This window comes from Zeus faber, assembly GCF_960531495.2.
Source record: "Zeus faber genome assembly, chromosome: 9".
In the NCBI taxonomy this organism is placed as follows: Eukaryota; Metazoa; Chordata; class Actinopteri; order Zeiformes; family Zeidae; genus Zeus; species Zeus faber.
This window is the reverse complement of record NC_137197.1, coordinates 1,641,725-1,669,680: the sequence shown is the minus strand read 5'-3', so window position 1 is coordinate 1,669,680 and position 27,956 is coordinate 1,641,725. Positions and strand designations below refer to the sequence as shown.

The window sequence follows — 27,956 nt, the reverse complement described above, 5'->3', positions numbered from 1 at the left end:
CACACACACACACACACACACACACACACACACACACACACACACACACACACACACACACACACACCCAGGGGGCTTGTGAGGAACATGAAACAAACAGACCCTCAGAGCTACAAGCCCCGCCCCCACATGGAATGTGTAACATTGCTGGTTAACAAATATCCAGTGAAGTCAGTGAAGTCAGTAAGTTTTCATTCCACAGGAGCCTCCTTTAAGGGGAACTTCCGCATGGAGTCTGTTCCACGTAGATGATGTTACAGCTACAGAACCTAATGGGTTCAGGTCGATACGTTATGTTTGGACATGGTATCTACCAGCGCTCGGCTCCACGTCTCCCTGCCCCTCGCGGACCGACTCGGTTCCCTCCGCTGACGGAGCCGGGACACGGGGACAGACTCCGTCCCCGGACACAATAACCCTAAACCCATGTTATTAAACCAGTGTGATCGCTTTCCACCTGTCCTACACCCTCTGCCTTCGGAGAAGGAACGTTCTCCACCCGTTCTCCTTCTCCCTCTCACTATCCGCCGGTTCCCTCTAGCTCCGCCCTCCGGTGCAGCCGGCGGGAAAGATGTCCCGGCACCGCACCCCGAACTGTAAAAACCACGTCCAGGGTCTGAGCGCCATTTTTAAGAAGGAAAATAATAAAACGTAAGAAAATAAAGACCTGTCTCCGTAGACACTGGACCAGTTTCTGTTTCTCGTCTTTGCAGCCGAGCTCCATAGTTCTGATCGGATTCACCAATTGTGACAGTGACTGGTATTTTAGGTCCAAGTAGGCCATGGTCATTTTTTAGTTCTTTACAGATCATGTAAGTGCAGATTGTAAGCTTTCAAATACTGTGTCATACATTGAAATCTGAAAAGATTTGAAGAACATGTGCTTGTTTGAATGTTGGTACTCTGCTGTAGCAGGAACGATCCCCCTGAAAGATCCTGACGTTTTCCACGCTTCAGAGGTAGGTAACGGGCGGGAACAACAGCTGGTTAACTCTGCCCACAACCACTCCTCCACTGGACTACCTGTCATTGTCTGTTAACACACTTTACACACAAAAGTGTGTGTAGAGTATAAAAAATAATACAAGAAAACAGGATAAGCAGATAGTTGCAAACCAAGAAACGGCTGCTTTAACTTGCCGTCTTGAAGCTGAAAAGGAAGGAGAGACGAGGCTGCTCTCCTAAAGAAATAGCAAGAAAAGAATGCTGAAGGACAAAGGTCTGTAGAAGACTTGAAAAGAGAGCTTGAGTGTTTGGAAGAGATGAAAAGGCTAAATGCAGCCAGATCAAGGCTTCAAGTCTATGATGTAAATGAGTTATATACAGACCAAAGACTTAAACCACAGAACTATGAACTGCCTATAGTTGTGCAAGCAATTAAGCAGCACACACAAGCACCACAAATGACATGTCAAGGGAGAGTGCTGATTTAAGAAAATTTGTGGACTTTTGGCGAAATTGTGAATCTGTCATGGCTCGCAATGGGAGTCTAAATATTCTTAATGACAGAATTGAAAATAAAAAACGTACTGCCAAACTACCCGACTGGCTAAGCGCCAGATGGAACCGAAGGGCCACACAATACCAACTGAAACATAGAAGTTTCCGAAGTTTCAATTATTTTGTGACATTCCTAACAATGGAGGCTAGTATCGTGTGCAACCCTATAACATCGTACCATATATTACGGCAAAGTGAACCTGATAAAGCAAAGGTCAATAACTAAAACGTATTGGCTTCCAAGTACCAAACTTCAGGGGCCAAGATCTTCACAACCAACATCATCGAAAGGAACATAGTCACGTGTGTGTTCTGTAAGAAAATAGGACACATCATACCCAAGTGTCGCAAATTCATTGAAAGGCCAGTCGCTGACCGTCAAATTTCAAATTTATTCAGAGTGACAGACCGTGCTTTGGCAGTTTGAGTCCTAGCCATCATTCCAAGAGCTGCAGTAAACGGTTGGTCTGTGACACATGTTCAAAACGTCACTCCACATGCCTACACAAAGATCGCACAAAACAAGAACAAGAACAAAAGAGAGAACAATGGAGGAGGCAAATAAGTAACAGTAACGAAAGAAAGCCACTGTCAACACAACTACAGGATGTCACCGAGGAAACCACATCCACCAGAGCTGTGTAAGATGGTTATAGTACCCAGACTTCAGCAATAATACCTGTATGTGTCAACGCCAAGTGATCCAAGTAAGGAAGTTCTTGTCTATGCTTTCTTCTTCTTGAGGAAGTGGCAGATGTTCTAGACACAAACACAGAGCAAGTGAAGTCGAAACGATCTACAACGTCGTCAAAGGGGACAATTGTATCCTGCAAAAGACTTAAAGGCCTACAAATAAGAGGTCTATTCTCCTCTAAGAAGATCACAGTGCCGACAGCCTACACTCGTGAATTCATCCCTGCTAATCGGACACACATCTCCACTCCGGAGATCGCCAAGGCATGGCCTGATCTAGAGCATCTGACAGAAAAAATGGCTCTGCAAATGGAATGTGAAATTGGTGTGCTGGTCGGGTACAATTTCCCACATGCTTTAGTGCCTAGAGAAGTTGTATGTGGGGAGGAAAACCAAACCTTTGCACAGAAAACCGATCTAGGTTGGAGCATGGTGAGTTATGAAGACCAATGCAAGCACAAAGGTGATGCAATTGGTCATCGCATCATTGTAAGGCAAGTGACACCTGAACCCAAACCAACAGTCAAGCTCAAAGGTACAGTTCAATATGTTTGCAAGACTCTGATAAAATAAATGATCATTCCAGATGATATAATTAAGGTGCTAGAATCCGATTTCAGTGAAAGAGTTTGAGAAGAAGCAACTGCTTCTCAGGAATTTCTCCAGTTCTTGACCCAGCTGAACAATGGAATCAGACACAAACAAGATGATAATTATGAAATGCTCTTACCTTTCAAACAAGACAGACCAAATCTGCCCAATAATAAGTCATGTTCTGTTCAGCGCCTAACTGGCTTGGAACGGAAGCTCAAGAGAGACGAGAAATACAATTCAGACTACGTGAACTTCATGGAAGACATTATCGCTCAAGGCCATGCAGGGTCCTAGAAGAAGAACTCAACAATCAACCAGTCCAGTATATTCACCACCACAAGGTACACCACCCTCAAAAGGCTGGGAAGATATGTGTTGCCTTCGATCGTTCAGCAAGGTTCCAAGACACATCACTGAATGACCACCTTCTAACTGGGCCAGAGCTCACAAATACCTTGGGGGGATCGCTTTGTAGGTTTCACTAGAGCCCAATTGCTATTATGTGTGATGTGGAAGGAATGTGTCACCAGTAACATGTAAGGCCTGAAGACCAAGACTACCTGAGGTTCTTATGGTAGGAGAACGGGTCATGCGGCTGTGCCAATTTTGGCCTTAAAAATCCAGCCACTGAAGGTCAGGATCGATTTAACCAAAACACTGTCAAATTCATCCAAAGGAATTTTTTTGTTGACGACGGACTTGTGAGTGTAACGTCTGATGCTGAGGTGATCCAGCTTGTCAAAGAAGCCAGAGAGCTCTGCAGCGCAGGCAAGTTAAGACTACATACACTTATTTCCAACAGCAAGAAGGCATTGAAATCAATACCAAAAGTAGAGTGTGCTGAAAGTGTCAAAGACCTGGACATGGCTTTAGGAGAGCAGCTCATGGAAAGAGCTCTTGGCGTTTAATGGCGCCTGTCCTCTGTCAAGGAACACCCACTGACCAGAAGAAGAGTGCTATCCATAGTAGCTTCCATATACAACCCTTTGAGGTTTGTAGCAGCTTTCATCCTCCTGGGAAAGCAGATCTTGCAACAACTGTGTTGAGACAAGGTTGGTTGGGACAACCCACTCCCAGAAGAGCTCAGAAAACAGTGGTGATCGTGGCTACAAGATCCTCAAAACTTATCTAATGTAAAGATCAGAAGGTGCTATGTTCTAGCAAACTTCAAAGATGTCAAGCAGTATGAGTTTCATCACTTGTCAGATGCACTTCTCGTCGCCTGATGCAGCACAATGAGCTCAGCGAGGCGTGGCGCGCACATGTACCACACCACGTGCACTGCCCACAGAGATTCAATGCACGGTGATGGAGGCACTGGGAGGAGACTCTTTGTGGTGTTAATACTGTAGAAATACTGACATACTACTAACTAGTTCATAGTACTATTACTACCGCTAATAATAAATATAGCTACAGGCAGCAATACACAAGGGTCCAGCTTAGTCGTGTTAGTATTTAACAGTTATTACAGTTCTCTAGATTCTATGAGATACAGCACGAATTATAATTTTTTGATTTCAATGACTAATCAGAGACAAACCGTGGATTTACAGTGTAGCGTCGGCTGAAGATGTCACAAAGGGACTTTGTTCTCAATGTAACGCCAATGTTCTTGAGTTTTTGGTTAGTTTGTAAAGTTTGGACGACAACACATATGAAACGTTCCCATTGCTGTTTGGGAAAAGAAGTGGGAACCATTTAGCTTCATGGGTTTCATCTCCAGTAACACTGCAGAGTTTTTCCTTCTGCTGGTGATGTCATCAAAGTGCAGCTCTGTTACTTCCTGTACAACTGATACAACATCAACTGATGGAAACATGTTCATGAACATTCCATCTTGTTGTTGATCACTTCATGTTTCATCAAGATTTCCATCGTCTCACCTTAAATCTGCATTTTTAATATTATCAATACACATCGATTCATTATTGTTGTTTGTGGCTTTTGGATTTTCTTTGATTTTGGAAAAAAGAGTATCCCATTGATTGTTCAATTCTACATCCTTATATCACGTGTAATGTATCCTCAAATACGCCAACTTTCAGCTATTTTTCGGCATCTGGAACAATAACAAAAACAAACTTTGAAATTACTCTACATAACAATAATAATAAATACATTTAATTTTATAAATAAAATAAATACATTTTAGTTTTAACATATATAACATTAATTTGTCATTAGAATTATTAAGGAAGAACTTGTTAATACACTTTCCGTCTATTCATTTAAATCGGCTATGTTTAGCTGTAGGAAACTGTTTATACATGATGTTTCTTTAAAACAACTGTTTATTTTTACTTTAAACCAAACCTTGTCATAGTTAGAACTTCACTTGTTGTGTGTAAGTACATGTGCAGTCTCAGTGACGGGAGGTGACGTTGTGTCCCATGTGCGTCAATTACGATGTATTCACGGAGGGATAATTATCATCATCGATCAACATAGAAAAACGTATTGTGATAACATTTTTACCTTAAACATTGAATAAATATAATATATGTAACCTCAAAAGAGAAATACATCATATGTAAATATATCCGTGCTGCAGATATTCCTCTATTATCCCATTTAAATTTGTATGCATTTTATTTTCAATATTCAAATGTATTCAAATTTTTAATGCTCAAATTTAGTAGGTGCTTATGCACAGTTTGGCGGCTCCAATCAGAGCGATCTTTTCTCCAAACAAAGCAAAAAAAACCCAAAACTATAGAGGTATTAAATTTACTCCGTTTCTTGCTGCTGCAGAGCATTTAGCAGATCGCTCCTAGAAAAAACCCGAACACGTTTTCATGACCTGCTGGCAAATGCCGGTTGTTGGGAACCCCTGCACTAAAGGACATTCCGTCCATGATGGTGGGGTTTATTTCCCACTTCCATCTCCACATCAGTGGAATTAATGGACATTCTGGTCGAAGACAAATTCTCGCTTGTACACAGTGAAACGCTGGATGACGGAGACGCTCGGTGCATCTGGACTTTTCACAGCGATGGACTATTTCTCTCTAATGTGCATCACTGTGCAACAAACTGGATCAACTTACAGTGAACTGTATTGATCATCACATGTGGATTGATTCGCTAACGTAAGCCAATTTATATTTATAATTTATTATCAATTATTTCTATTTTTTAAATACACAATGGCAATTTCAGCATTCGAATTGTTTATTTTTGGAATATTCACATATTATTCAAATGTCCTTACTGCAGCCCTATAATATATTTTATAAACAACATTGTGGTCTGAGAACAGTCCGAAAAGTTGTCAAATCTGCGCCCTGTGATCATATGCAGGACGTTTGGAGCAGACAGACTCTGTCAGACCGTGTCAGACCAGACGTCCCTGAAAATCTCTGTTTCTGTCTTTGATCGCTCTCCTATTGCGGGCGGCGCGCCTGGCTCGGGTTGGGATGAGGGAGAGTTCAAGTTGTAGTTGTTGTTTGAGGAAGACCCGCCCCATCAGCTCCGGTGGGCCGCACCCCCGCTGCGCTGCCGACCTGAGGGCGGAGGAAGCACTGGCACTACCGCTGTACGATTGGCTGTTGGTATCACATGGTTGTTTCTCTGCTGTACGATTGGCTGTTCGTGTTGCGTCTTAGTAAGTAGAGGAAAACTGACTCTGTATCGAAAATAAATCTCACATTTATCATCTGTGTTGTCTAAGATTTTATCGTGAAAATTATTTTTTTTATCGCCCAGCCCTACCATGAATTACGAAAAACATTGTGGTATTTCTGTTAGTAATTAACATTTCACGGCTTCTATTTTTCCAACGCTTCGCTGGATCTTTAACGCATCACTCAATCGCACATTTCAGTGGATTCGACTCAATGTGGTTATGAGTTTTTGTGGATTACTTTTTTAAGTACTTTTCATGAATCCTGCAAAGTAATGAGGATTACAGAGATAAAATATCAATCGAACAGATCCACAGATATTTACCACGTAGGAAGGTACATAAATATACACGTAAACCCATAGTTTATAATGTCGAAACACTACAGAGTGACCGAGTCCACACCGCACACTGTACATTCTGAACTACAACCTGCACATTTATAGTAAATAATATGATGATGCCTTGAAGCATCTTACTGTTGATCTCATCTCCTTCATTTTGTTTACGAATAGTGACGTGTCAGTCGAGCAGGAGCAGCTGGATATTTGGGGTCGAAGTTGTTCGGTTTTCCACTAATTTCTGCTCCGTATGTGGAATGATTTGGATGAAACTTCAACCACGAGATGTTTGTGACATACCAGTTCAAACAGGATGTAACCGTGTTCATAGCTTCTGCCGTTCTTCTGTTTCAAATAGTTTGAGAACAATATCAATATGATATTGTTACTATTGGTATTGTATTGGTATTGTTCCTATTGAGGGGATGGTAGCTCAGGAGGTAGAGCTGGTCGTCTAGTAATCTAAAGGTTGCTGGTTGGATCCCAGGCTCCTCCTGCTAGCATGCTGTAGTGTCCTTGAGCAAGACACTTAACCCCTCATTGCTCCTGATGGCTGCGTCCGTCGGTGTTTGAATAATTGTAAGTTGCTTTGGATAAAAGCGTCTGCTAAATGTAATGTAATGTCTATTGATTTGATATGATTATATTCTACTACAACCACAACCACTAATAAATCTAGCTGCAGGCAGCAATGTGGGGTCCAAGGTAGTCAGCCCTTCGTTAAAGTTCAATGTTGGGATGTGCTTTGTCTCTCTGGTGCGTTGTGTTTTGTGACTGCAGAAGTTCATTCCTTCCGCCCGGTTACAGTGTAATTTTATGATGAGACGGTGTTTGAGGCTGGGGGTGCGTTTCCTACACCTCAACAAATGTGGGTTATCATTCGGAAGTAGGGCTGGCCAATAAAACGATCTTGATCATTTTCACAATCTAATCTTCCACGATAACGATGATATTTTTAGGAGATTTATTTTCGATAAAGAGTTAATTTTCTCTAACCTACAAAAAGACGACGTGAACAGCCAATCATACAGCAGAAAAACAAATACAATCACAGAGCAGATTCGGTAAACTTTTCAGACTGTTCTCAGACGACAATGATGATTATATTATATATTTTAATGCATAATATATATACAGTATGTGTATATTATGCATTTTATTTATTTGTGTCTTTTTTGTTTACATATTTTTGATTGTATTTGATTCAGTGTTTAACCTAAAGCCATTGGAATACACTTAAAACTGTAAATTCAACTTTATTATTATAAAGTACAGTATATATCATGATAATTATCGACATCGATAAATATATATTAAAAAAAAAACATATTGTGATAACATTTTTGGCCATATCATCCAACCCTATTCTGCACGATTATGGCTGAAAGGATAATCACGATTATTTACTCAATATTGTGATGTCATTATTTACGATTTTTATTTCACGATGATTCATCCATTTTGGGGAACAGAACTATTTTACTGTACTTTGTAACTCAACAGAAAACTGCCTTCACAATAATAATCTATTTTATAAACCTATAAATAAATAAACTCAAATGTACATCAATCAATCAAAATAGGACTTTGTTCACATGCAGTACACATCTGTACATAGCATGCATGGCACCTCGGTGAGGTTGTGATTGTTGATCACAAACTTCTTCCATGATACTGAATCGATTTGGATGAAACTGGAACGCCGCCGCCATGTTGGAAGTGCTCCGAACACACACCTCATTCACTTTGCCTGTGAGTGCAGCGGATCCATGACATCCACAGACGTTCTCACTAACAAAAACAATAGAGCTTCAACCCCTTCAGGGCTGGACGCCTTATAATGACAATAACAAAACTGCTGTATGAATAAATTACATTGCATTATACAGTATATGTATATATATATATATATATACATACATACATACATACATACACACACACACACACACATATATCTCTCAATCATCACATATGATGTGTGAGCTCTGACTCTACTGAGCACTTGGAGAACTCCCCACCCCCACCACCCATCACGTTTCCCCTCTCACGCCGCACGAGCTGTGACATCACAGAGCCTCGGCCAATCACAGGCCTCCATCCTCACAGCCCCGCCTCCTGATTGGACCAGCAGCTGTCAGTCAGCCGTGGGGGGGGGGGGGGGGGGGCTGGTGCATTATGTAAACAACATTATGTGTGTTGGCTGAAAGTGAGACTTACACCAGCGTGGGGGTCTCTCTGTCTCTCTCTCTTTGTCTTTTTCTTTCTCTGTCTCTGGATCCGTCTCTCCCTCAGACGACGTCTCACACATTTCAGCCCCTTGCCGGTCCCACTTTTACCCAACATGACGTCCCATGATACAACCAGGACCCAGACCTGCCTGCCTGTCTGTCTGCCTGTCTGTCACCCACCTGGTCCTGTTCCTGTTCCTGGTCATTGTCCTGGACCAGCTGGTAGGATGTGAGTCCTGGTCCAGATCCTGGTCCTGGTCCTGGTCCCGGCTCGTCAGTCCCCACGTCATGATGTTTCATCTTCCTTGTCCCACATAAGAGCTGAGGGCTTTTCCTCCTCCTCAGGAAGCTCACAGACACTGGTCCTGCAGCGGAACACCTCACATCAACTGACACTAAAAGCATGCAAAACACCTGTCTGTAGCTCAGTCTGATGGAGAACATCTACAGGATGAAGAACAAGAAGAAACATCCACAGACTGAAGAACATCTAGAGACTGAAGAACATCTAGAGACTAAATAACAAGAGTTACATCTAGAGACTGAAGAAGAACATCCACAGACTGAAGAACATCTAGAGACTAAAGAACATCTGGAGACTGAAGAACAAGAAGAACATCTACAGACTGAAGAACATCTATAAACTGAAGAACATCTAGAGACTGAAGAACAAGAAGTACATCTAGAGACTGAAGAAGAAGAAGAAAAACATCAAGAGAATGAAGAAGAAGAACATCTAGAGACTGAAGAACATCTAGAAACTGAAGAACATCTAGAGACTAAATAACAAGAGTTACATCTAGAGACTGAAGAAGAACATCCACAGACTGAAGAACATCTAGAGACTAAAGAACATCTGGAGACTGAAGACCAAGAAGAACATCTACAGACTGAAGAACATCTATAAACTGAAGAACATCTAGAGACTGAAGAACAAGAAGTACATCTAGAGACTGAAGAAGAACATCTAGAGACTGAAGAACACCTAGAGACTGAAGAACATCTAGAGACTAAATAACAAGAGTTACATCTAGAGACTGAAGAAGAAGAACATCCACAGACTGAAGGACATCTAGAGACTAAAGAACATCTGGAGACTGAAGAACAAGAAGAACATCTATAAACTGAAGAACATCTAGAGACTGAAGAACAAGAAGTACATCTAGAGACTGAAGAAGAAGAAGAACATCAAGAGAATGAAGAAGAAGAACATCTAGAGACTGAAGAACATCTCGAGACTAAAGAAGAAGAACATCTCGACTTACGAACATCTAGAGAATGAAGAAGAACAACAACTAGAGACTGAGGAACAAGGAGAACATCTCGAGACTGGAGAACATCTAAAAACTAAATAACATCTAGAGACTGAAGAACAAGAAGAGCATCTAGAGACTGAAGAACATCCAGAGAATTATAAACAAGAACATCTGGAGACTGGAGAACAAGAAGAACATCTAGAGACTGAAGAACATCTGGAGACTGAAGAAGAAGAACATTGAGAGACTGAAGAACATCCAGAGACTGATGCACAAGAAAATCTAGAGACTGAAGAAGAAAAAGAGCATCTAGAGACTGAAGAACATCCAGAGAATTAAAAACAAGAACATCTAGAGACTGGAGAACAAGAAGAACATGTGGAGACTGAAGAACATCTAGAGACTGGAGAACATTTAGAGACTGAAGAAGAAGAAGAACATCTAAAGACTGAAGAACATCTAGAGACTGAAGAACAAGGAGAACATTTCGAGACTAGTGAACGTCTATAAACTGAAGAACATCCAGAGAATTATGGACAAGAACATCTAGAGACTGGAGAACAAGAAGAACATGTGGAGACTGAAGAACATCTAGAGACCGAAGAAGAAGAAGAACATCTAAAGACTGAAGAACAAGGAGAACATCTCGAGACTAGAGAACATCTAGAAACTGAAGAACATCTAGAGAATTACGAACAAGAACATCTAGAGACTAAAGAACATCTTAGAGACTGAAGAACATCTCGAGAATGATGAACAACTAGAGACTGATGAAGAACATGCAGTGAAGGATGAACATCTAGAGGATGAAGAAGACCTCCAGACAGAGCAGAACAGTGTTTGTTTGGTCCCATCGTCCTGAGGACACAGCGTCCCTCCGCTGGAGATGTACATTGCATGATAATGAAATAATACTTATTAAAAACATTCATAGTGCTAGCGCTAGGGGGACCGTTCGGGTGGTGGTGGTGGTGGTGGTGGCACCGACCTGCTGCTCTGCTCCTCCTCCTCCTCTTCTCGGCATCGCCAGGAAAAACAACTTCTCTTCGTTCCGCTCTGGACCGCGATGCGCGCTGCATCCTGGGAAGTGTAGTCCCGCCCGCTCAAGGGCAGCGGCGGCGCTGCGAGCTCCGACTTCATTTCCCAGCGTGCTTTGCGGGACGCCGTTTGAAGCGGTAATGTGTTCTCGCAGAGGAAAGTGCGCACGCGCAGTGAACCCGCTTTCTGATGGCGTTTTAAATCATTTCTATAAATTGTTATTTTTTCTTAATTTGCCTATTTTTAATTTCTTATTTTAGGTTAGCTTAACTTATATATAGGCATGTCATTTGATTAAAATATATATTTTATTTTAACAGCAATGTTTGATTTTATATTCTGCAATATTTACATTTTCTATTTCTATTCTTGGTCTGTTCTTCACTTTTTTTCCCCCCATTTGTCTTAGAAAGTAACTGCATGAATACAACCATTTGAATATTAGACAGACAGACAGTGAGACAAACAGGAATGCAGGCAAACAGACAGAAGCAGACAGGCATGCAGGTAGAAAACAGAAACAGAAAGAACAGAAACAGTCTTTAATTGTCACACGACACTCCACTCCACATGCTTGCACACACACACACACACACACACACACATGCTTTGATGGTGCTGGTGAAATGGCTCCTCTGCATTGAACCATCCTGGCTTGTCCTTCCTCCGGGGGCACAGCCAGGAGCAGTGGGCAGCGTACGTGGACGCGCCCGGGGACCAGGTGATAAGTGTCCATCGCTGGTCAGACCATGATGGGTGCATGTTTTTGAGGGGGGTCCTTACTGACGTGAGGTGGAGGAAACCCCATGTGAGCACGGGGAGAACATGCAAACTCCACACAGAAAGGCTCCTGTTTGGGAGATAACCCACCGGAGCACGGTGCCAACAGCGCCCCGGTGGGTAGACGGACATGCAAGCAAACAGACAGACAGGCAGGCAGGCAGTGAGACAGACAGACAGGCAGGAAGTGAACAGACAGACGGGCAGACAGTGAGACAGACAGACCAGCATGCAGGCAGACACAGATAGACAGACAGGCATGCAGGTAGACCGACATGCAAGCAAACAGACAGATAGATGGGCAGGCAGTGAGACAGACAGACAGGCATGCAGGAAAACAGGCATGCAGGCAGACGGTCAGATAGACGGACAGGCATGCAGGTAGACCAACACGCAAGCAAACAGACAGACAGGCAGGCAGGCAGACAGACAGATGAGCAGGTAGACCGACAGCTTATCCACTCATCTTCTTGAATCATTGTTTATTGGCTGCTTGCTCCACTTGTTTTTAAAAGTGATGCTTTGTTTCACCTCCACACGTCAAACCTGAAAACATCCAACCTCCATCCCCGTGTTTGTACGTGGATCATTCATCTGGGCGTGGACACCACGGCAACACACCAACGCCTTCAGTTACATTTAGTGACAAAGCAGCTGCAGTGAAGCAGATCCTCCTCCATTCCTCAGGGAACCAGAGCAAGAGGCCAAAAAGTCAAAGTGATGCGACCATTTATGGCATGAAGTCGTTCCAAACGGGTTTCCAGCTGAAGACAGAGTGCTGCTCCAGACAGTCTGTTCTTCTTCCAACACCAGGAACCTTGTGGCTGGATCAACGTTAAATCTTGTATTTGTCAAATATGTTTTTCTCAGAGGATCCCAACTTGAAATGACAAAATATAGATGACACAATAAATTGAGAAAGCCTCCAAAATAGGTGTAGGTTGAACACATTCACATCATTTAAAAAGAGATGATGACTCCAAGCCAACAAACTTTTCCATCTTGTATATTTTTTTTTGGAGCTGTGACCAAAAATGATCTGTGATCATAAAAAATGGCTGTGATCACATGTGATGTTTGCAGCAGCACATTGACTTGTTGGAGCTGACGTCCACACGTCCTCCAAACGCTGCCATGTCAAATCTACATTCATTTGAAAAGCGCACAAATACTGCAACCAGCCACAGGAAACAAGTTCCTCCCATCATACGCTTTGTGTGTATTATTGTATGTATGTATGAACATCCATTAGCACCGCGCGTACTCGTGACCTCTGACCCCCGCTCCTGCTGGACAGAGGTTTATGACCGACACTCAACCTGCATGAAGATCAATGAAGCAGGAGTTCTCTGCAGGCTTCACAACTTAAAACTGCATTTCCCCATTTTGTATTTATACAAAAGAAAAAAAAGAAAAAATAAAAACATTCAAGCATCGATGCTTCAGCTCGCTGGATTTCAGACTGTTTATTAAATCCATAAACTGTATTTGAATAAAACACAGAACACCGCGTTTCTGTGGACTTTATACAGCGCAGACAACACTCACATGAAGCCCATTCATCCACAAATAACTTAAAATGTACAATCACATGACTGGCCAAGCCAGTCAGCCAATCAGCACAAGGGGGCGGGGCCTGCTGCATGAGACCCTGTCGAACCAACTGAACTAAGTTGTTTCGTTGATCTGGGGGGACCGAAGGAAAATGTTGAATCTGAAGTGACTGATGCGGTTTGGTTGCCGGGGTCACGTGTGGTGCATCAACGAGTTAAAAGTGGTTTCATGACAGGAAGTGCTGAAACGAGAGCTGAGTTAACACCAAATGTTTGGCCATGAGCAAGGCATTAAACCTGCTCATCAGTTTAAACACCTCTACAGGAACAGGAAGTGACCATCAGGGTTACACCCCCCCCAGAGCATCAGGCTCACTGGTCTCCATGGAAACCAGCTTCCAGAGTGTTCTGACCACACCCCCTCATGAGCCAGATGAAGAAGTCTGTTGCTTTGATATTATTTGGGTTTTGTTACCGTTTAGAGACGTCTGTTCCGATGTGACAGACAGGGCAGTGTAGTATCTGTCTCACTGCCCAGACTCCAAAGCCAAAATGTCTTCACAAGTACAGCAACACACACAGCGTTAAAAGGCTCTGACTCTGATATCAGATAAATACATTTACTTCCCGTTTCTCTCCGCCGCCATTTTGTGCCTCCGACGGCTCAACCCTCGACGGTTTTCCCGAGTGGCGGGCAGAACCGACAAGGCCAAAATGGCCGCCGTGCCAGAAAAGTGCGACAGCGGTCCCCGCGGCCGGAGAGCCCATTTCCGTGACGACAGCTCTGCCGGACCAACGCCCACAACGCCAGGGGACCAATCGGCGATCGTCCCGGGGAAAGACGTCCGATCAGAGATCAGACCAGAGCACGGCCCGGCTGCCCCGCTCCACGCTCACCACGTAGGAGCCAGAGGGCGACCAAGACACCGAGTTGATGGCGGAGCTGAGAGAGAAAGAGAGAGAGAGTTAGTAGTAGAGATAGTAGTACTCCTGTAGTAGCACAAGTACTGTAGTAGTAATTGTCGTACAGTAGTAGAACTGTAATAGTACTGTAGCAGTATTACTGTAGCAGCAATACTGTAATAATACTATAGCAGTATTACTGTAGCAGCAATACTGTAATAATACTATAGCAGTAGTACTGTAGCAGTATTTCTGTAATACTGTAGCAGTAGTACTGTTATAGTACTGGTACTATAGTGTAATAGAATTACTGCAATGATACTGTAGTAGTATTACACTAGCAGTAGTACTGTAATAGTACAATGGTACCGCGCCTTAGGACTGTGGTTCTACTAAGAACAGTCGTATGTTAGAAGAGTCGTATGTTAGAAGCAATTTTTTCCATATAAATGATGACATCATGAAGGGTGAAAATAAACAAAATACGCAGAACAAACAGTAAATATGAAGAAAATATCGATAAGCCACCAACTACGTACACACACCATGTAGGTTGCCCGCTGGCCGCCGACTGGCCGCCGACGCGCCAACTGCAAATGTCCACGGTTGTTTCTTGGAGCAGTCGATTGCAAGTCAATACAAATTTTCGCAACTATCACTACTAGTGTCTTGGATTAGTCGTAAGTCTAGGTACCACTGTACTACTGTTGCAGTACTGTAGCAGTCACTCAAATAGTACTGTAGTAATATTACTGTAGCAGTAGTACTGGTACTGTAGTAGTAGTGTCACCTGTGGCTCTTGTCCAGGGTTCTCTCCACTTTCCCCGTCAGGACGTTCCACACGTACAACGTTCCGTCAGACGACCCTCCCACCACAAAGCTGCCGTCAGGACTGGACAGAAGCAAAGCATCATGGGAGATCAAGCAAGGCATGATGGGAGATCCGAGTCATCGCTCACATCCATTTGTACTCAAGTTGGTTCTGAAGCGTGGAGTGGTTCTCACCTGAAGGAGACGCGGGTCCAGTCGGCTCCACATTTAAAACCCTGACAACTGAGGAGACGAGGTGCAAAAAGCTGCTTCAGGACGTTACACTCCATGAGTTAAACACAGCTCTACTTCAATCCTAAAAGGTCTTCACTTTCAATCTTCAGTGTCCTCAATTTAAAGTTGTTTCTATCAGAAAACAACTTAACAGCCGCTCAAAAGTGTAGCCGTCTGTCTGACCTGAAGGTCTGTCTCACAGCGTTGGTCCTCAGGTCGATGATCTTGAGCAGGTCGTCTCTGGAGCAGGTGAGCAGCTCCGTCCGGTCGTGGTTCAGGTCCAGAGATGTCACTCGACCCAGCAGCTCCACCTCCCGCACGATGCTCTCCGCCCTCCAGGAAGGAGGCAGCGTGGATCAACCTCCATGTTTCACCCTCATTCATTCATTCATTCATTCATTCATGGCCTTGTGTGACTTTGATGTCAAGTGTGTTTGGTCCGTGGAAGAAGAGCGCTCCATGTTTTCTTATTATTATAATACGTGTCCTCACCTGATGTCCCAGAAACGAACCTTCTTGTCAAAATGGCCACTCATGACACACTGCTCGGTGCAGACGATGTCGTTGCAGCTGGAACCAGCGAACACCGTCTTCATACCTGAGGAGGAACCACAACCGGGATCAGAACCACAACCAGGACGGAGGAATGGGAAAAAAGGTTGATTGTTGGAACAGGTGGAGGAGGAGCACGCACAGACTTTGCTGCGCAGGTCCCACAGCTTGAGGGTGCGGTCGTAGCTCCCGGAGACGATGCGAGCGTTGTCCAACAGGAAGCGAGCCGACAGGACCTTGGCACTGTGGCCCGTCAGGGTGTGCTGAGATCCACCAACACATCCTGTTACTAGAGCGTTACTCACACCAACACCTCCTGTTACTAGAGCGTTACTCACACCAACACCATCTGTGATCAAGGTCCAAATCAGGGCTGGGTATCTGTACTCAGTACTTTTAAAAAAGGTATCACCCGAAATATCACAATACCAAGTAGTATCCTAACTTCTTCGTCAAACAATACCTGCATTTAACTCTTTCTGGACAAGACCTAGAAAAAAAATAAAAAATAAAAAAATAAATACTACTAATTGTATGGTTTTGCTTGTAGCCAATCACAGCCAGCTTGAATTGAATGTGACGTGTGATTGGTTCACTACCGCAGCAGCAGCTACAACAGTCTGTTCACCTTAATCAAGTGGTGTCCATATGAACAGTCAAAGAGGTTTTCCTTGTTGTAATCATTCCTCCTGTATTGGTTATTTGTTTAAAATGGCACTGCTCAACTAGTCTTGTACAGTTATTTCATAAATATTTCAACACTTTCAAAATGTATTCCACTCCTCCCATCCAAATAATTTGGATGGGAGGAGTGGTGGCATTTTCAACACAACTAAATGCTTCCACTCACATGATGGGTGTAGCAGGAAAAGAAAAAGGTATGAATCAAGTTCTCTATTGGTATCAGTACCACTGAGGGCACCCAGTCTTTTTTTTTTTTTTTTTTATAAAAACAAACCCCAGACCTTTTACAGCACATCATTGACCAGACACTCCACCTCCCTCTGATTGGTCAGTGGATGGGTCTGCACTCACCCTCAGTCTGTAGTCGTCCACGGTCCAGATGCGACTGGCAAAGTCATTGGAGGCAGCCAGGAGATAGGAGCCCTGAGAGACACCACAACATCACTGTCTTCACAACTGAGAGGCTCAAGCAGTTTGTTGTTGTTTAGAGGATACCAGCGGCTGAAAGTCTACAGCGGACGAGTGCATGTCACGGTGTCCAACAGGCAGATACTGTGGGTACCAACGTATTGTACAGTCAAACTTAGTGTCTAGCAGCTGTACATTAAAAAGCTGATTTTCCAATCCTAATTTATGTTGAAGATATGACGAGCTATCGTACAGAGCTATCGTAGCTGACACCACGTCCCCAAAAAGTTAACACTTGTACAAGCAATAATGCTACTGTGGGTTGTTTTTACTTTAAGACTTAACATGCCTTCAATGGTTTGTTGCTGTGCTTTTATTTCACAGTAAATATTGAAAAAAATTGGTATTCATATACACAGTTGCTTGACTTTTATTACCAGACTCAGTGCTGTCACCTAGCGTTTGGGCGGCCGGACGCAGGATCTCCATGCTGCATCGTGGCGCATCCAGAGTTCATCTCCGGCTTTAGTGAGTGTAGTTAGAGCAAGTTAAAAGCAGCTGGTTTACACTTACTGCGCTGTCGAACTCTATACTGGTGATGCCAGCGTTGCTGCCCATCAGCGCCCCCTTGGGCTCACAGCGGCCTACACACACACACACACACACACACACACACACACGCACACGCACACGCACACACACGCACGTTAGCCTAGTCAGGTTAACCAGACTAGTTGTACCAGTTCTCCTGAAGGTCTCAGCTTGAAAACTTGAGATCAGCCCCCTCCTCCTCCCCCACCCCGATGCTCCATTCTGATTGGTTCCTGTCAGATGGCGTCACACCGAGTCAGCGGGATCTCTAACTGACTCGGGCTGTGATGTCACTTCCTTTTTGTCAGTAGCTCTGGGACCAGCGCTGCAGTACTACAGCATGCTGGGTAGAACAGAGGCCGCTGGGAGCCGAGGGTGGAGGGAATAGAGGATTCTGGGTAATCAGACCTTTTACAGCTCATCACTGACCTTTGGTTAAAACAGTTGCAGAACTGAGGGGAATTGTTTACAAAAAAACATCTAACGATGTCTGTACAAGCACTCACGGTTCAGTACTATAAGATACAGAGTACTAAGATACTCAATATTTCAGGTAGAATAACTTCAAACCGAGAATACACATGGGTTGAAAATAACCTGGCACATTGTTTTCTTGCTTTATTCGTCAACAAGAATATTCTCAAATTACACAAAATCCTTAATTAAGGTCTTTATTGATGATGTGAACTCATTGCTTCTGGATAATAACATTTACAAAGTCGTATGACTTTTAAAGCGGGAATTTTCTGGCCCGACATGCATTCTTGTGTTACACTGTTTGTTTGACAATTCATTTATTCACTGACTTGATTAAACTTCAAAACAAAACTGTCAGTGAGTTCTGAAACTGTAGCGGGAACTCAGCGAGAGACATTCAGTTTAAACTCCGAATCATGATCATAAAACAGTGTTATTTCAGTCTTGTGCGTTTCATTAGTTTTAGTTCTTATGAGTAAATGGTTAAAAATGAGTTTTAATGGTGGAGCTACAAGTTAGTTATTGGAAGACGCCGTTGCATCAACCAACATAGTGAGGAAAAAGTACGAGGATGATGTAGAACGTCTAGTGAACACTGGTGAGCGCATCCCAAAATAACCCTGGTAACAGATTAAATGTAGTATCGTGCTGAAAGGAAGTGGAGCGGCTGTTTGACAATGTAGTGTGCAGCAGGCAGTGTGTAGTATGGAGGCTATAGTACGCCGCACCTAGGCTGTGGCACACCGCGCGTAGGCTACATTTAAAGCCATATAACACTGTCATGAGTGTTATATGGCTATCTCTGCGTCGTGTGGACTCACCAGAGACTACTTCCCATAGCTTCACCCTGCGGTCCATCCCGCCCGTTGCTAGGAGACGGGACCCTGGGCTGAACCTCACGGCGTTGACCTCTCCGTCGTGCGCGTCCTGACGGGGACACACACACACACGGACACACACACACACACACACACACGTTAGCCTAGTCAGGTTAACCAGACTAGTTGTACCAGTTCTCCTGAAGGTCTCAGCTTGAAAACTTGAGATCAGCCCCCTCCTCCTCCCCCACCCCGATGCTCCATTCTGATTGGTTCCTGTCAGATGGCGTCACACCGAGTCAGCGGGATCTCTAACTGACTCGGGCTGTGATGTCACTTCCTTTTTGTCAGTAGCTCTGGGACCAGCGCTGCAGCACTACAGCATGCTGGGTAGAACAGAGGCCGCTGGGAGCCGAGGGTGGAGGGAATAGAGGATTCTGGGTAATCAGACCTTTTACAGCTCATCACTGACCTTTGGTTTAAAATGTCCACTTAAACTGTTCTGGTAAGACTGTGTGTGAGGCTGAACAGATGCGTTGTGGATCATTGTTAAAAGGTTATAAGTTACATTTTAAAAATAGCATTTAGTAGCATCGAACACAGAATTATACAGTTAAGTAAAATACTCTTTCCATATAAAAATATCTTATGACACCCATATTGTCAAAGTTTTATAATTAGACAAAACATTTTTTTCAAGCATTCATTTCATGAACAGCACAACTGACTGCACTGAGGTGGTGCATAGACAGGTGGTACAGCTACAGGTGGTGCAGACAGGTACTTACAAAGACGTGCAGGGCAGTGGATGGGACTCTAACGTCAGCACAAAGTCCTGATGGAGACTCCGTGTTCTCTGGAGAAGAACTGAAGGAGTTGGCAGGACGACGCCTGAAGACACACACAGGTCTCAGTAAATCTGAAGGTCACAGCGGCACAAGACTGAGGAGGTTGAGCTTCACCTGGAAGCGGCGCTGACTGACAAGAGGGACAAAGCAGACATTTTTGAAGCTACCTACCCAAAGATGTTGGAGATGGAGTCCAGGAGGCCACCAGGGGGCACCTGGGAAACACGTTTACTAGAAAACAAACAAAATAAAGAATCAATTTGCTGCCGATACCATTGGTCAAAGACATTGCAGACTGTAGAGTGTGAGTGGTGTCACTTCCTGTCAATGTACCATCCAGTCTCACCTGGGGGTGCGGCTCAGGGTCCTGCTGGGGGAGGAAGCCTCTCCGGTCCCCTTCCCAGAATCCTCTGTGAGAACCTCGATGTCATCATCCCTGGGAGAAAATTATATAACAAATAAAAAAAATAGATTAAAACATTTAATTTTTATCTTTTCAAGTTTTAGTCCAAACACTTTCAATATTTAGTTCCTGCTTTACAAGAGAAGCTGCAGTTTCTGTTACATCTTCCACCAGTGTAAGTTCTCTACCGTGCAAAAAAACCCAACCATCATCTAGATCCTGTTCCAAACATCATCATTTGATCTGGTGAAACAGTGACACTGTCCCCGAGTTAATGAGCCACTGGTGTGGAACTAGTTGGTTTAACTCACGGGTCGATGGGCAGCGGCTCCTTTGCAGCATCTGCTAGATCCTTCTGTAGCTTAGCCTGTCTGCGTCTGCAACAGAAAAGACGTTGGTAGGTCAGTAGATATGATGAGGTCAGCAGACGTCATGGAGAGTCAGCAGACGTCGTAGAGGGTCACCTGCAGTCCTTCTCATTCTCGGCGTTGAGGCGGTTCGCCTCCTGGGCCTTCTCGGCCATCCAGCGGGATACCAGCTCCTGGTTGTCCTCCGTGGTCTTCCTCAGCTTCTCCTCCAGAGCGCTGAAGGTGATCTGCAGCGCATCGTACTCGTCCTTCAGAGTCTGGTTGGCTCGCTCCAGATCCTGCAGCAAAACACAAGATTCAATAATATCAGTGTCTGCTCAGCATCTTTTAGTCACATCATTATGATCCATCCAATCTTCTTAAGACTATTCCGGACACTAAATCTACAATTCATAAGCCACAATGTTCATTTGAGCCCGGTCTGATGTACAGGCAGTCCCTGGGTTACAAACAGCTGTACTTACATACAGATCTCCGTAAAGCCTATTGTTTAAAATGAATAAAATCAAGTTAGATACAATGGTTCAAGATTCAATACAATGGTTCATACTAATGAATGAGCGATTACTTTGCGCGGCGCTCAGAACACTTCTCTCTCTCGTAACCCGGGGGCTGCCTGTACTTTATATTTCCATACAATTTGGCCTCTGGGCGTGAGTGTTTCTTTAGCTACCTGGAGGTAACTGCGGAGCTCACGACAATCTCCTTCCAGACTTGAGATCTGCTGCTGGTACTCCAGCATCCTGACACACATTACACATGCACATTACAATATTAGTTAGTTATGTTACGACAGTTTATTTTCAAAAAATACATGGTTCATGGTTAAAAAATACATGTTAATTTGATACGCGGTATGTGATCCACTGCGTACTTTAGGGTCATTTGGTGGCTTTTCGACTCCCACCCCCCCCCCCCCCCCCATCATTTGAAAGTGAAGAATCAGAGCTTCCAAACAAGGTGGCCCTTATGCAAATCAAGCAAATATTTTTAAAGCTATGACTTGTTAATGACAAGGGTTTGGCAAACTGTGATTCTGAGATAATCCCTTGGAAGCTTCGCCGAGACTCATCTTCATTCAGCTCCCAGAATGCGAATGGGGTAGCCAAAGCCACATGGCTACTTAACTGATTGCTGAGTGTGCCAATCATGCTTTGTTCTTGTGTTTTGAGGGAACGTTGAACGTATTTCTGTTTTGAAAAAAAAGCTTTTATTTAACAGTAAGAATATACGTATTTTATAAAAGTGGAATTTTTTTTCAGGTGGTTCTTGAAAATATTCTGTTTGATTGTCACATTCGGGTTGAAATCCACTGTTTGAAATGTTCGCCAAGTCCGGAATAATATCAGATTCAGCGTTGCTGTCAGAGAACTGACTTTCATCGCGAAAATGAAGTCCAGTGTGCGCTGCTTAACCTGACTTGGATCTATCACACTGGTCAGATTAAGCTCCAAGATGTGATTTCGATCTTCCTCCACCGGCTTCTCCTAATCAACCTGAGTTTTCACAGACAGGTGAAAACGGAGCCTCGTCTTGTTTACGGAAGAGACGGTGATGTCAGTGACACGCCCACGCCCACGCCCCCCCCCCGCCCCCCCCCCACATCGATGTCTCCGTGTGTGTATAAAACACGTAATTAAAGGCTGAACTCTCAAAACAGTTTCAGATTGTGACTTCACATCACATGGAATATGGATGAATGATCTTGCCCTGGACGCTCGCTTTAAAGGAAGCCATCGATCTGCGTCGTTCAGCGTCTCGGTAACTGAACTGTGTTCCCCCATGTCATCTAACGGGAATATTTAACTCCACGGTTTAACATTTTTCTACTATTTATAAATCAAACTGGGTTTTGAAAATACGTTGAGATTTAAAAAACCCCACAAAGGAACATGAATCTGGAAAAATCAAATTTTCCTTCAGGAAAGGTTTTTTCAACATATTTGGCTGCTCCTGGCGATTTTAGAAATGCACGAGATGGCAGCTTTTGCTGTGGTGGATCACATATAAGATGCTTCAAACAACAACCCACGGGCAGAGAGACAGACAGAGCAACAGACAGGTAGGTAACTAACTTGGCCTCGTTGCTCTGGATCTCCTTGTCCTTCAGTTGGATCTGGTTGTTCAGTTCGATGACGCTCTGCGCCAACTGAGGAGAACATGTCAAGAAACCATATCACCTCCAATCACACTACATCATCATGGTTTCTTTTGTTTTTTTTATATAAATATGGCCTAAAAATGATTACAATATGAGGGTTCAAATATTAAGAGTCTCATTTATAGCTGGATTCTCAAAGTATAGAAACAGATATTGTGATTGTGTGAAATTCCGTCTGAATATGTTGATACTAAAACCTTCAGGAGCTGCAACAGGAGAGCTCTTGTCTTCTAGTTGGAGGGTTTTTACAGTGTGTTTGTAATAAAAACAGACATTTAACAGCAGGGTGTGTCGGGGGATGGGTGGGAGGGTCCAGAGTTTTAACACTCACACTGAACTAGAGCAAAGAGCCTTGTTTCAGGAAAAAAAAAAATCAATCATGATTTTGTTTCGTAACACTTCATCAGTAAGAATCTCCATTCAACAGTCTCCAGTTAATAAAGTCATTACAAAACACATTGTTACACATCTGTCAGTGAAACACTCCAGAAACCTCTATTTAATTACTGTTACATAACTTCTTGTTTGCTGGTTGACGCCACAATAAAAGCACATCTGACCTCTCCACGCTTCTTGTGAAGCTCCGTCAGTTCCACCTGGTGGCGGATCCTCATCGCGGCCATTTCCTGCTGCAGCGTGTCATTGCGCCCAGGGTCCACTGCCGAGCTGCAGGACCAACACATGTAGAGTCGAAATGGCCATCTTACCACACCAAGTTCAGCATTTAACCTACAGCATAGTCTGATGCCTAGAGAAGCGCTGCAGGAAGTCTTATTCCCTGGGCTGTTAGTGTCTAAATATGTGAGGGAGGACCGGCCTCTAAGCCTGTTCCGTCCCCTTGTTTGTGGAGCTTTTCAAGGATCAATCATTTTCAAGGATAAAACTTTAGAATCGTTTGAACGAGCGCATAAAGGACTTCGGAACAGCATGATTCCTTTAGTCACTACTTCAAACCCAGACTGATGTTAATCAACTATTTTTTGTTTGTTTGTTTGTTATAAGACAAATGCCATTGAACTCTAGTACAGACGAGTGATTTTATCCTTCGATTTTTATACTGTTCTATAAGTTGGGCGCTCGTTCAGTGTGACATGGCGAGGCCAGCTGTCTGTGCCTCACAACCTCACCACAGGGGTGCCCCAAGGCTCGGTGCTAGGACCCCTCCTCTTTGCCATATACACCACCTCACTGGGCCCGATCATCCGCTCACATGGCTTTTCATATCACTGCTATGCGGATGATACTCAACTCTATCTGTCCTTCCCGCCCGACGACCCCACTGTCTCGACGCGGATCTCGGATTGTCTCGCTGACATAGCCACATGGATGAAGGATTATCATCTTCAACTAAATCTGGCGAAAACGGAACTGCTGGTCTTCCCGGCCAAACAAGGTATTTATCACAACATTGATATTAAAATCGACTCTATCTCTTGTTCCTACCAAGGCTGCAAGGAATTTTGGTGTCATTATTGATGACCAACTGACATTCTCGGACCATGTTGCCGCCGTCTCCCGGTCCTGCCGCTTCGCACTGCTCAACATCCGAAAAGTCAGGCCGTACCTGACCCAATATGCCACTCAACTGCTGGTACAAACCTTGGTGATGTCCCGTCTCGACTACTGCAACGCCCTCTTAACAGGCTTGCCGGCCTGTGCGGTGAAGCCACTACAGATGATACAGAATGCGGCGGCGCGACTGGTGTTCAACCAGCCAAAGAGGGCACATGTCACTCCGCTGCTCATCGAGCTCCACTGGTTACCTGTAGCCGCCCGCATCAAGTTCAAGTCTCTTATGCTGGCCTACAGAGTGATTGTTGGGAATGCTCCCGCCTACTTAAATGCTCTTGTAAGAGCACATGTTGCCCCCCGGATGCTGCGCTCGTCAAATGAGCGTCGCCTGGCTCTGCCGGCCATACAGCCACGGCAATCCAGGCTATTCTCATTTGTAGTTCCACGTTGGAGGAACGAGCTGCCAAAAATGACCAGAGCGGGGACCTCCATCTCTGTCTTTAAGAAGCACCTGAAGACCCAGCTCTTCAGTGAGTATCTCCTGTCCTAACCTACAACTACTTAGCACCACCTTGCAGTATTTATTGTTACACGAATGTTGTTGTTACACTTATCTCTGTTGCAATGTAGCTTGAATGTTATTCTCCCTTGTAAGTCGCTTTGGATAAAAGCGTCTGCTAAATGACTAAATGTAAATGTAAGTTAAACACCCTGAGTATTTGTCATGTTTATTCTGCACTGTTGAAGAACTTTGATCTGGAACAGTAAGTTATGGAACTCAAAAGATCAAAACAATACATATGTTGAAATGCATCTGTCTGCAATGAGGTGTGTGTGTAGACCTGGGATCGTGTCCTCTCTCTCCCTTGTAAGTCGCTTTGGATAAAAGCGTCTGCTAAATGACTAAATGTAAATGTAAGTTAAACACCCTGAGTATTTGTCATGTTTATTCTGCACTGTTGAAGAACTTTGATCTGGAACAGTAAGTTATGGAACTCAAAAGATCAAAACAATACATATGTTGAAATGCATCTGTCTGCAATGAGGTGTGTGTGTAGACCTGGGATCGTGTCCTCTCTGAACATCGTACTTCTCACTCTGGTATCTCTCAGACAGGACAGCCTGCAGGTCAGACTTCTCCAGCAAACGGTTATCTGAGAACAGTCAAGCACTACATCTCTCACATTCCAGACAAGGAAACACAACAGCGAGTTTTACAAACATTTGTTGTTGTTTTTTTACATATTAATTGAGCACATTTTATTAATTTAGAATGGTGATGGTATGGTTCTAAAAAAAAGGTGATAAAGTCTGGCCAAAGTCAGTGTTGGCCATGTCGTTTGTATGTAGTCTCCACAGCCGAATGTGGTATGATGCTGTTTCTAAATTTTATAACAACACCGCATCTTATAGAAATCCCTCTCTAATAGGAAGATGGCATTTGTAAGCTTAAAAAAGAAAAGAAAAAAAACTGTAATACTGACATTGGTGGATGATCTCCTCGAAGGCATGTCTCTGGACTCTGTCTCTGAGCTTCAGCTGCTCTGAGACGTGCCTCTTCCAGGAACATTGCACACGCCGCTCTGCCATGATCAGCTGAACAAAGAAAGCAACAAAATCAGGCCGCAAGCAACCGAGTTGGCCAACGACATTAAAAAGTCATTCCATTGGCTAAATCACTTAAATGCATGATGATCGGTGTGAAAGCACGCCACAGAAAGGCCCAAAACAAAGATGCGATCCAGAACGACACTGCCACCAAAAGTCTAACTTTGGAGTAATTTGTGGCTCAACAAAATGTAATTTCTGTGGTTCTGGAAATGTCCCTCTGCAAGCAGCGCTGTGACCGATAAATTTCCTGACCACACAAGAAGAACAGGGAGATATGCTATAGCCCAGTAGTTCTCAATAGTCCAGGGACCCCAGCGGCTCCTCCCAGAGGTTAGCCAGCAAACTATCACTGATTAAACTTCACGGCTATTTCATCTCCACGAAGTTGGGAATTGCAGTAATGATTTGAAAGTAGTTTGTTATCACGCTAATTAGAGTAGACACACTAAACCGTATTTACCTATAATTTGCTCAGATTGGATGCAAAGTCCATTACTGACCAAACTTTGGGTCCTTGGTGTGAAAAGGTTGAGATCCACCACAGGGTTGCATAATGTTTCCTGGTGTTTTTGTTGCCGGGCAGCTGCTCTTCAGCCGCCGCTCTGGGCTGATGGCAGACACGTTTCTACCGGAACTCTACTGATTATTATCTCATCTTACCGGATATTATCCTGGATGTTACACCGTGCAGCCCCAGCACCGACATCGTGACTCGCCGTGCTCCAACATAGCATTCAGGCTAGTTTAGCATGCTAGTTGTGCTTCGGCGCTGGGGCGGCCGGACGCCCAGCGATAAAACCCAAACTACTCACCGTATCGGAGTCGCAGAGGCGGCGAGGTGGAGGCTCCGCCGCCGCAGAGAGGCCTGTTTCTAACCGTGCGGTCTGAAATAAAAAGGTGTTTCAACGCGTTAGCCAACATCTGCCGCTCCGCTTCCCTCGCTCGACTTGGCGGCCATCTTGATTCCGCAGCGCTTCCTGGTCCGTCGCAGATTAATGACGTCAGAGCAGCGGGAATTACTAAGCGTATAGAACCCGTGTTGCATTTAATATCACATCCATTAAGTTGCTCTGTATTTTCTGCCCGATTCGTAAAACGATGTCGGGCTGTTCTTTAAAACAATGTATTTATTAAATGTTAATGTTTTATCCCTGTGCTTTAAAGCAGTGTTTCTCAAACGGGGGCACGCCGAAAACGTAAGGCAGCTTCCGCTTCCGGTTCCAATGAGCAGCCGGTTTTCATGGTGCGTTGGAATTCCTCGGATTTTGTAGAGCTCCCAAAACACGTCGCGTTCTGTACTTATAGTAGTCAAACTACTGTACTTACAGCTGTCGAACCTCAACTAGATTATGTGAAGAAGCCCATGTTGCATTTCGATTACAGGTTCTTCCCTTTCTCATTGTAATATGTATTGTAGAGTATTATTTATTTCTTACAGTTTTAAACCAAATGAGATGAATACATTTCTGTTTTTTTAATATCTTCTTTCAGTGTTGGTTATTGTCTAATTGTCCAATGAAGTAATACATTCTGTCATCTCTGGGGAATTCCTAGTGTCCGTCCATAGTTTACCATCATATGTATCATGATAATGATCTGTGGGCTTTCAGCTGTTTTGAATTGAGTATTAATGCGTCGAGGGAACCTAAAGTTTTCAGATCCGGGCCTTGCCGCTCCCTGGCGACGCCTATTCTTCAATCAGCGGGAGTGAACCAGAGTGACGGGCATCAGAATGTTCAGAATTGATCCAGTTTTGCAACACATATAACAACGGGACAATCGCGACCATGTTATTCAGCTTGAAGTTGACTTTTAGACAGAATCAAATTCAAGTTTGTTTTTATTAGATCTCATCCATGCGGAGTTGACACAGGAGGTGGAGTCTGCATCACCTTTCCCACGTGTGCAAATGTTTACAGCAAAAGTCATGGAAAGGTGTTCAGCTCTGTGTGAGGGTGTTTGGGG

At 43.9% G+C, this 27,956-nt stretch overlaps 2 protein-coding genes across 7 annotated transcripts in view; both read right to left on the bottom strand.

Annotated features, from left to right (window-relative positions):
- The window catches only part of abcc5 (ATP-binding cassette, sub-family C (CFTR/MRP), member 5), a 33,123-nt gene extending 21,852 nt beyond the window's left edge, over positions 1 to 11,271 (bottom strand). For all 3 annotated transcript variants that reach the window (XM_080006402.1, XM_080006403.1, XM_080006404.1), the window contains exons 1-2: positions 11,229 to 11,271; positions 9,165 to 9,349 (exon numbers count right to left, since the gene is read on the bottom strand). In XM_080006402.1, the coding sequence (XP_079862528.1) occupies positions 9,165 to 9,284 (120 nt within the window). In that variant the 5' untranslated portion in view covers positions 9,285 to 9,349; positions 11,229 to 11,271. The remainder of the gene's footprint in view (positions 1 to 9,164; positions 9,350 to 11,228) is intronic.
- Positions 11,272 to 13,502: 2,231 nt separating this feature from the next.
- atg16l1 (ATG16 autophagy related 16-like 1) lies at positions 13,503 to 26,943 on the bottom strand. 4 transcript variants are annotated; one of them, XM_080006437.1, is made up of 20 exons: positions 26,804 to 26,943; positions 25,865 to 25,976; positions 25,441 to 25,534; positions 23,429 to 23,534; positions 22,783 to 22,856; positions 21,381 to 21,450; positions 20,804 to 20,985; positions 20,651 to 20,716; positions 20,283 to 20,372; positions 20,108 to 20,167; positions 19,877 to 19,979; positions 19,092 to 19,197; positions 17,776 to 17,846; positions 17,146 to 17,217; positions 16,253 to 16,373; positions 16,051 to 16,156; positions 15,742 to 15,891; positions 15,520 to 15,567; positions 15,305 to 15,406; positions 13,503 to 14,554 (listed from the first exon to the last, which is right to left on the bottom strand). In XM_080006437.1, exons 2-20 carry the CDS (start codon positions 25,968 to 25,970, stop codon positions 14,461 to 14,463), a joined length of 1,821 nt encoding a protein of 606 aa, XP_079862563.1. In that variant the 5' UTR covers positions 25,971 to 25,976; positions 26,804 to 26,943; the 3' UTR covers positions 13,503 to 14,460. The 4 variants fall into 4 exon arrangements, with proteins under 4 accessions (XP_079862563.1, XP_079862564.1, XP_079862565.1 ...); XM_080006438.1 differs by lacking the exon at positions 26,804 to 26,943 and adding an exon at positions 26,652 to 26,695; XM_080006439.1 differs by lacking the exon at positions 26,804 to 26,943 and adding an exon at positions 26,492 to 26,617.
- Between the last annotated feature and the right edge of the window lie 1,013 nt (positions 26,944 to 27,956).